Source organism: Thalassophryne amazonica, chromosome 1, assembly GCF_902500255.1.
Source record: "Thalassophryne amazonica chromosome 1, fThaAma1.1, whole genome shotgun sequence".
NCBI lineage: Eukaryota > Metazoa > Chordata > Actinopteri > Batrachoidiformes > Batrachoididae > Thalassophryne > Thalassophryne amazonica.
The window spans coordinates 133,914,558-133,924,541 of record NC_047103.1 but is presented as its reverse complement, the minus strand read 5'-3'; the positions used below and the strand labels follow the sequence as shown (position 1 = coordinate 133,924,541).

The window sequence follows — 9,984 nt, the reverse complement described above, 5'->3', positions numbered from 1 at the left end:
ACTTCACGGATTCTCACCAAATTTTCACCATGCATAGATATTAGGGCATGGAAGACTCCACTGAATTTTGGAGGTGATCCGGATCCAGATTGGTGGATGCTAGAAATTTCTGATTGTTCCATCATGTAGCTGTTTAGCCCATAACTGTGCTCGAGTTTTCAGTCAACACTGCAGTGATTTAAACTGTTTGTTTTGACCCAAGTGAAAAAGACAGAGCTCAGGATGAAAAATTGCAGTGTTGCCCAAATTGTTTAAAGCCTGTCCAAATGTTGCTCCATCAGATTTCTTTTAAGAAAAAAATTAAATTAAAAAAATATATATATATATATATATATATATATATATATATATATATATATATATATGCATTTGGATCAATCCAATGGCAGGCGGCTTCAGACACTGCTGATACAGCTGCAGTTTATCACAACATTCCGGGTGTGCGTTACAGTTCTTTGCAGAACATGAGTGTTTCATTTTGCAGCGTCACAAACCACACTGTGTGGCAGCTGCACACTCATCACGAGTTCCTGCTGGGTCATTTGAAGAAGTTACATACGCCTCCCACACCTACGCAACAGCTCAACAACATGCAGAATGAGGCGGATTCTTCTTCTGCAGGTCCACTGTGTCGGTCTGGATGAAATGGTCCGCTCTGTTGTCCAACGCCAGAATGCGGCGCGCTGCTTCCTGGAAGGCGGACGCCACATTGGTGGCATCTTTGGCGCTTGTTTCAAAATATGGGTGCCCGCCATTCTCAAGGCACCACTGCCGCGCGTCCTCACCGGACACCTGCCGCTCAGGCACATCCAGTTTGTTGCCCAGCACCACAAAGGGAAACGTATCTGGATCCTTGATGTCAGCATAGTACATAAACTCCTTTTTCCAGTTGGCTAGGTTGCGGAAGCTCTGCCCATCGTCCAAGCTGAAGGTGAGAAGGCAGCAGTCGGAGCCACGGTAGAACGGTGTGCGCAGGCTGCGGAAGCGCTCCTGGCCAGCTGTGTCCCAGATCTGCAGAGTGACGTTGTGGCCATCCACTTCCAGTTCCTTGTTCAGGAACTCCACTCCAATGGTGTGGAACAGGCGGTTGTCGAACTTGTTGGAGATGTAGCGGTTCATGAGGGATGACTTACCTACGCCGCCGTCACCCACAAGGATCACCTTCAGCAGGGCTGACTTAGACATCATGACTGCAGAGAGCCGACTCCAAGCACTTTGGGGTTTTGTCTTGCAGACACCACCTGAAGAACAAATTCAAATTAACCCAAATTATTGAGACACTGATCACTGACAGATAAACACTAATTTTGAGGTATACTTTAAATTTCATAGAACACAGGGAAGTATTGGTCAATGGACTGTAATCAGTGGTGCTTTTTCCCATTTGATGCACATCCTCAACGTGCTTTACAATGATGCCTCACATTCACCGCTTCACATGCACTCACCTTTGAGATGATTAAAAAAATGTTCAAATACACTTTGTAGTACAGCAATGAATCATTGTTCACTGTGTTCATGATGCACAATTTCTGTCACGTTCATAAGCTACAAGTTATTTTTATACAATAAAATACTGAATGAGAATGAAGGCGTTTGCTCACTAGCTGTAAGGGGAAACACTGAATACATGAACAACTGATCAAATTTGTTTGTTTTAACCTAAAATAAAAGCAGCATATCTTCACATTTAAGAAGCCTGAATCTGAAAAGTTTTGAAAGTAATCAAAACAACTCTAATTTTCTTTGGATTACTTGCTGGAGTAACTGTTTCACCTTTCGTAAACATGTATGAACAAACTGGTCTGATTTGTTGTTTGAGCAGTTTTCCATCATGTGACTCTGCATCAGACAAAAACGATGACAAAAATTGGTTTTCTATTATAGTCAGCAGTGACTTCACTTGGTTTAACCTTTAGCCTCGCTGATAAAGGTCTGTTTTAGATAAGCTGCTCCTAGACTTCCATTCAGGTTTTCACTTAATCACAGACTAATACAGATTCCAGATCCTTTTTGTTGAGCTTGATGTTATACAAATGATTAATGTCTATTAGTCAGGTATTCAGCGAGTAAATAAAAAATATAAGGCAAAGGCTATTCACCCAACTGTTGGCCAGATAAGTCATACAATGAATATTACATGCCCAAGCAGATAAATATAATGTCTTACCATATTCGCCCAACCATGATCATGTATTTGATATGTTTTGTGCATCTAAACTATGTTTTTACAATATTTTTTAAGGCTCTACTGTGGCGTATGTTTGACACAGTAATGGCGCTGTCTTTAATTACTGCTGCAAAAACCAGCAATGCATGAAAGCAGACAAACTTCATAAGCATTTTGATCGGAAGCCTGTTAACGACAACAAAACAGTTTTTATGAACAAAATGCTGCTTGTTACTTGTAAAATGGTGTTAGTTTGACACAATTCCCTGGGAGTGATGAGCCAAACAGGACCGTTTTAGATCACAGCCCCTCCGTGGGCTGTGAACCCTCCCACAGCCAGTGAGAAAATATCCGCCCTTTTTCTCCGCATTGAAACCAGAAGTGAACTTACAAGCACGCTCAATGGTCGGTTGTGATTGGGCGTATATTGCGTTTACTTTATTGAACCAACAGCTGGGCGTATAGCCACTCCATAAGCATTTTCGATCCGTGTTGGCTGTTGAAAATGGCTCTAATCACTTCCGGAATCACAGAGCGCTCCAGCTTCTGCTTCTCTCACACGTGTGCTTAATGAGGTGGAGAATGCATTTGGAGCTGCCTAAAAAGGTAATTATTTGTCATGTTTATATTGTAATAATTTGGTAAAACAGTTGCATGTTCATTCCTTCTTATGAGCAGCTGTAAAAGTATGTTTGTGATAGATTTAACATCTCGTTATAATCATTCAGACGAGCCGCGCTCTGATGCGGTGCACTGACGCAATCAGTCGTACTCACACGCAGTGTTTTTGAATTGTTTGCCTAATGTTCACATGAAGTTCATGTAATTAATATGTGATGAGATTTTGAACATTTCAAAATTTTCCTTGCACACTTGCACAAAGCTGTGCACAGGTTACACCGGTTTACGAGTTTGAGACACGTTTAGACACATTTTTCAAGAGTGGTAACAAATTATGCAAAGTTTCTATAATGATTTGGAATGACGTGTGAGTCCAGAATATAATTATCAACATCCATTGTTCACTGTTACGCAATATCCGTAATTTCGCTAAAAATATTAGCCCTATCAATGTTCCATTTTGGCAGCATTCATATTTCACCTAAAATGCATACCACACAGCAAATGTCAGCTCTCTCCAGTTTCTCCGTGTTCAAAGGTACACACATGCACATATGCATACAAGGACACAGAGGACTTTTAATATATAGATGATTTACTGCCCCCTGCTGCAAGGGCGTGTGAGTCCAGAATGTAATTATCAATGTCCATTGTTCAGTGTTGTTACCTAAAATCCCTAATTTCTCCAAAAACATTAGTCCTATCACCTTTCCGTTTTCGCTGTGTTCATCCTTGTTCCAAAATGCATAAGCATATCAAACGGCAAACGTCAGCTCTCCCCACTTTCTCCGTGATCAAAACCATACACATACAGATACACAGAGGCCACTTGGCTTTCAATATATAGATAGCAAGTCATGTTTCTACAGCAGTGTTCAGTATTTGAACAGAGAAACAATGTTATAAACCCAAATTCCATCTTAGAAATACAGGCTACGAAATAATGTCAGCACATTAGTTATTCTGAGATACTGTACCAATGATAAAGATGCCCGCTGGGTTTAGTTTAAAGAGTCATGAAAATAAAGGAACTTTTGTCTGTGGTCCTGAATGAGAATAAGATGTCCAGTGCTTGACAGAATATTTTAAAATACTTTAAAGTCCAGTCCATGGCTCTAATTCGCTGTTTCGCAGTTGTGAATCTTGAGCCGTCTCGCAGCCCATGACTACGCGAGAGGTCAGTTTCAGCAGCGTTCCGGTTCAGGGCACAATGTAAACAAACCTTGTGGCATATGGACAAGACAACATCGTGACACGGCAGAAGTCCATCACAGGTGCTACATCTCCTCCAGATAACCCTCTCAGCTTGGGAGAACGTGTCATCATCATAATTGCCTGTGAACTCTGGATCAACACCATCCACATCCTCGCTAGCCACTGTTTACATGCGCTGTGAGACGCTGGAACTCTGCTGGCACCATGGTGCATTCTGGGAAGTGCAAGAGATTATGGGAAACGCTAAAGTACTGACTAACTCACACTATCATTGTAGCTAATGTGACCAAGCCATCAATCCTGCTAATTAGCATTAACGGAGCTAACTTACAATTTAAATGATGCTAAAGTTTCACTCACCGAAAATACTGGTGCACAGAGTTCTTAGATATTGTGTTAGTAAGATTAACCACACAGCAAGCTATATTTTGTCATGTATTTGTTGTCAACTCCCAGAAAGGAGGTTACATTTGGCACACAGCCACATCTAGCTGTCACGCTAATCGACCAAACCCTTAATTATACATAACTGTATAAAACCAAAACTGTTACATTTAAAAAAAAAATAACAATCATCATCTTCTGTGCAATTGACATGAATGAAGAAACTAATTGTGGAGACAAAAACTCTGTCTGTGTACACAAGTAAATAACTTTTTAATCTACTGTTAGGGAGGGGTGTTATTTTAAAAAATTTGGAAATCTATAAATGTTTGCAACTTTGCATGGAATATGGAAATATACATGGAATAAAGCATAGCAGGATAAATTTTGGGTCATTTGGTTCCAAAAACCAATATGGACGGAGTGTTTGAAAATTTCAAGTAACACGTGTGTCGTATATGTGCTGTTGACGTAGAAAACCATTTTGTTGCTTGTAATTAGTTCATTGTGGCCCTGTCATTCTTTACATGTGATGATTATACTCAACTGATGTTCCTGAAATAAAAACTACATAGATTTTGTTTGTTACAATTGATCGTAACATATGTACTGAAATTAGTTTTTTTGTCAATTACTCTTACAAAACACCAGATAGGCTTATTGTTACTATAGAAGTTGAATATAAACTTGGGGTCAAACAACACTTGGAGCCAAATTTCACGTCTCTATGCAGCGGTTCTCAAGATATGACATTTCTGTCGATATTTTAGGGATTGAAGACCCCAGTTCCTTTTATGTCGCTCTCTCTCTCTTTTCTGACTCACTTTTGAAGCCAGTCTCAAGTAGCCATTTGAAGTTTGAACTCCAGGTTTTGGCACATCCAAGATGGCTACATTTTTTCAGCACCGGGGGTTACCCTTTGGTTCAGAAACCCAAAAAATTAAAAATCTAACCCCCCAGAAATCTCGTTCAACACTGGCTACAACAGAACTGAATTAGTTTAGGGGTAGTTTTTTAAAGCATTAGAGCAGTAGCAGTGAACGCCTCTCCCTGGAGTCATGTGCCCTCTGTAACAGAAAGCTTTGACTATGAGAAGAACCTCCACACGCAACCACGTAAACACACAAAGCTTGGTATAAACCTACAAAATGTAATAGTTACACTGACATCATCTGATGTCAGAGCAAAAGCCAATAAGTGCAGTCAGCTCTTGGTTTCAACCCCACTAAAGCCCAGAGCTGGTTCAGGTGACACTCATCTGAGTGGGAAAAGTCCACAGCATTTATAGCACACAGCAGTGTCACATGATACACAGCAATGTTTAACACCTGAACCACTTAAAAGTTACAAAGAAATGATGAAATGTCATATTATTGATTACTACAGGTTTGTTTTCAGTGATATTTAATAGCATTGCTTCCAGTGTTTTTGGTTTGTGTGTCCATCTGGGGGCAACAAAACTGGAAAACAGACAAATTTTAATGACATTAGTTGGTGGAGAGTTTGGAACAAGGGGAAACTATTCAATTTGAAGTGGATCCAGATGTAAATCAATTTTTTTAACTTTTTGTTTTCTTTGGTATTTGTAGTTTGGTGAAAAAATTTAATGACAAAGAATTAGAATGACATTCAACAAACAGTTGCACTGCACACTATACTAACCAGGACAAACTCAGGTTATTTTGACCGGTCTGATGTGTCAGCTGTACTTTTTTCTTTTAGATTTATGGTTTTAGTGAAATACATAAAGTTTGCAAATTTGAACAATCCCTCTTGCTCCAGATCATAGCATTGTGCCAGAATTCCTATATGGTCCAGGTCCCATTCCAGAAATACAAAGAATGGCACAGGTTGCACTCATCTTTGTGAATGTGATATTTTTAAACTGAAAGATTTCGTAAGGAAACTGACCCTCTGCATCAAAACAGTTCATTTTATGTCCTTTTTTTTTTTTTTTTTTTTTTTTTACACAAGCTATCACTTTTACTTTGACCTTTTCTTTTCTCTTTGGGAACCTTTATGACATCACAGTATACTTGCACCCATTGGAGAATAGAGTGCCATTCTAGTTTTGATTTATTATTTGTGTCTTTATTCAGCATCGTGTCTAGTTTGCTCAGCACTTTTGTCACAGAAAAATACGAGCAAACTCGTTCTAAACGTAGACTTTTGTGCTGCAAAAGAGCTAAATTCCAGTGAAAAGCTGAAGTATGATGAACGACTTTCAGGCTGTTTGCGTTCCGTTTTTTTTTTTTTTTAGGAACAAAGCGCCACAACTCAGTTTGCTCACCGATTAAAACAGCTGAAAAAACGAAGGAAATTCGGCAGTGGAAATAAAGTGTACCTGATTGTCGGTCAGCGCTCACTTCTTACGGCTCAATCGGTCCCAAAGCACCGTGACAGGCCGCTGCAGTCCCGCTGACGTGACTTTATGTTCCGCCTCCAAACATCAGGCGCTTCGACGGACTTCAGGCTGCCACGTACAGGGCCGCATTCAGAATGGAGGCGGACCGGTTGTTTTTCTGTTTTGTTGGGGGGGGGTTGCTGGTTTGGTTTTTATAGTTTTGTTTTGGTTTTTTTTACTTTGTTTTCTGTGGAAGATTGTGTAGTTTCACAGTGACGAAACTTGCGGTAAATTTGCAAACATATGCATTTAAAAGTATTTTTTTTATTTATGCATACAGTACACAACAGATAGAATAAACTGTATCACAAGTTTTTTTATTTACTAATTTTTTTACTTTTTCCATTTTTTTTTTAGTTCTGCCTTTTTAGTTCTTTTGTTTCATGCACTGATCTTTGAATATCTTATTAGCACTGGTGCCTCACAGCAAGATGATCATGGGATCACTTCCCGCCCTTTCTGTGTGGAGTTTGCATGTTCTGCCTGTGTCTGTGTGCCCTTAGCAAAAAGAAGTTTATTCAAGTGTACTATACTTATTTTTTACTAAAATTGAGGAAGTATACTTGAAGGTGACTTTTTATAAACTATATTTTATATACTTAAGAATAGTATAGTGAAGTATACTTGGCTTATACTGAGAAGTATAAACAAAAGTCTAAGTCTAAGTACATTAATACTAAGACTTACACTTATACTTTAATACTAAAACTTATACTATGCTTTAGTATACTTTTTACACCTTTCTGCCACAAAGTACTAACACTTATTATGCACTTGGAGCATGATATACTAAGTCAAGCCACTGACTCAAGTAATTGAAAAGAAGTCATAAAAGTACAATTTTTTTTTTCTCTGTAGTTATTTATTTTTGGTTCCAAAGGTTCACACTTTTCTTTTACCTTTTTTGACAAGGAAGGACTTTAGTTCTCAGTTGAAGACGCTATGTTTACATTTTTACAAATAAGGACTTTATCTTGGAAAGACCATTATGTTTACATTTTACATGCACTTTTTCCTTTAATTTTCTCCACAAAGGAAGGACTTGATTTCATAGGTCTTTGTTTTTTAAATGTTTGAAAATATATCAAACTTGTTTTCAACATTCTGTCTTGTGATTTTTTTAAATGCATCACACTCTTGTGTACATACAGTATAAGTAAACATTAAGAATACTTTAAGGAGTATATTTTCAGTATATAAATAGTAAGCTACAAGTAATATGCCAAGCAAAATTAAAGTATAAAAAGTAAAATAGTGAAATAACCAATGTGTATAACAGTATATTTTAAGTATACAATAATAAACTAAAAATAGGGACTCAAAGTATACAACTAGTACAATGGCAGTATATCAATAAGTGCACTTGTGGTATACTTTAAGCATACAAGAGGGATATACCAAGTACATTGATAGTATATAGATGAGTGTACTTGTATACTTTAGAGTGTACTTTTGCAAACTTAAAATGAACTTTAAAATATACTTTTATAAACTTGAAATGTTCCAATTTAGGCCAAAAAAGTATTAAATTTGTGTACTTTCTAGTATACTAAGTACACGGTCTGTAATATACTTGCTATACTTATACTGAAGCATTCTTAATAAAATGAACTTTAAGTATACTACTTTTTGCTAAGGGTGGGTTTCCTTTGGGCACTCCGGTTTCTTCCCACAATCAAAAACATGCTTATTTAGGGGCTGCTCCTTCTCTCCCCCTGACCAAGGCAGTGTCTCTACATCTGGAGTGGGTCCCCGGGCGACAGGCTGTGGCTGCCCAGTGCTCCTAGTGGTTGGATTGTATTGAACTGTGATTAGGGCAGGCTAAATGCAGAGGACACATTTTGTTGAATGTATGTATATACGTACAATGACAATAAAGGTTCTGTTCTATTCAGGGTTTAAGTTATACTCACTCTGGGTTCCTTGTGGTTTGATGTTTCACTCTGTTGGTGTGTTTGTGGATGTGTCCTGCCGCTGCGTGTTCCTCACAGCTGTTCCACATCAGAATCACCATACCACACCTGTTGTCCATCTTACTACATGTCACTATTTAAGTTTGTCACAGTTTCTCCTTGGTTGCCTGATTATTCTTGTGTGTATTGTTCCTGTGATTGCTCAATGATCTTTGCATCCTGTGGTTTCCTCCATGCGCTGGATGACTCACCTGTACATTTAATGTTTTGCCTGTTCCTAGGTATTTTTGGACTTCAACTTTTTCTGGTAAAAACAAAAATCAATTATTGCTTTACGTTCTGTGTGTTCACTGTATTTTGGGTTCAGTTTATACAAGCCACAACATAGTGCAGCAGATCAAATATTTACAGAGGAATCCTGCAAATGGTGATAGAAGCACCAAATTACTCCATTACTCTTTTGAAAAAAAAACTGGCTGCTTGAATTTTCAATAGGCAAGCAGGTAGGGGTCAACTGAAGAATTACACAGCGGTCAAAATTAAAGATGCTCCAATCATATTGAAAACTACACCATGGTATTTGTCTGTTCATAAAAATTCCAAAAAGGTATAGTTTGGACTAACTGACTGAATGTTCTGGAGTTATAGGTTAAAAACAGCAAGAATTGTGACAAAGGTCAGTTTCAGTTTGTACAGGTGTTAAAAGTTAAAGTTGCTCTAATGTTGGTAAAAAGTGATGCAAACTTGGTTAATAGGGTTTTAAAAACGAATAGCTTGCACCATGTGTCATACTTAGTTATCACGTTACAGAGTAAAATATATCATAGAATCCAATGAACGCTGACACTGTTTGACCTGTACTTTGGAGACCAAACATTCAACACAGTAAAAACTATTCCATTTGTTAGTGAAGCTTAAGGCTAGCGGCCGGCGATCACCTTAGTATGTTTAGATTTTTTTGTTTTATTTCTTCAGCTTTGCAAAACTTTGCAAAAACCTTGTAACTGTTAGAATGACCTAAGCAGCCCATGTCTGGCCTGCTTGAGGTTTCTTCCTCAGTATCATCAGAGGGACTTTTTCCTTGCCACAGTCACCTGTGTGCTTGCTCTAGGGGTCAGCTTTGTTGTAATTTGGTGCAATATAAAACATAATAAATTGAAATTTTCACCATTCTTGCTGTTTTTACCCCATAATTCCATAATATTCATTCATAGATAGTCCAACTACACATTTTTGGAATCTTTAGGTTCAGACAAATTTTTCTGATCGTAAAGATT

General features: G+C 38.2%; 1 protein-coding gene across 1 annotated transcript; it reads right to left on the bottom strand.

Moving 5' to 3' along the window:
• Window positions 1-361: 361 nt before the first annotated feature.
• Window positions 362-6,895, bottom strand: LOC117514518 (ras-related protein Rab-9A-like). The gene is made up of 2 exons (XM_034175020.1): window positions 6,735-6,895; window positions 362-1,241 (listed from the first exon to the last, which is right to left on the bottom strand). The coding sequence occupies exon 2, from the start codon at window positions 1,186-1,188 to the stop codon at window positions 583-585; it is 606 nt and encodes a 201-aa protein (XP_034030911.1). The 5' UTR covers window positions 1,189-1,241; window positions 6,735-6,895; the 3' UTR covers window positions 362-582.
• Between the last annotated feature and the right edge of the window lie 3,089 nt (window positions 6,896-9,984).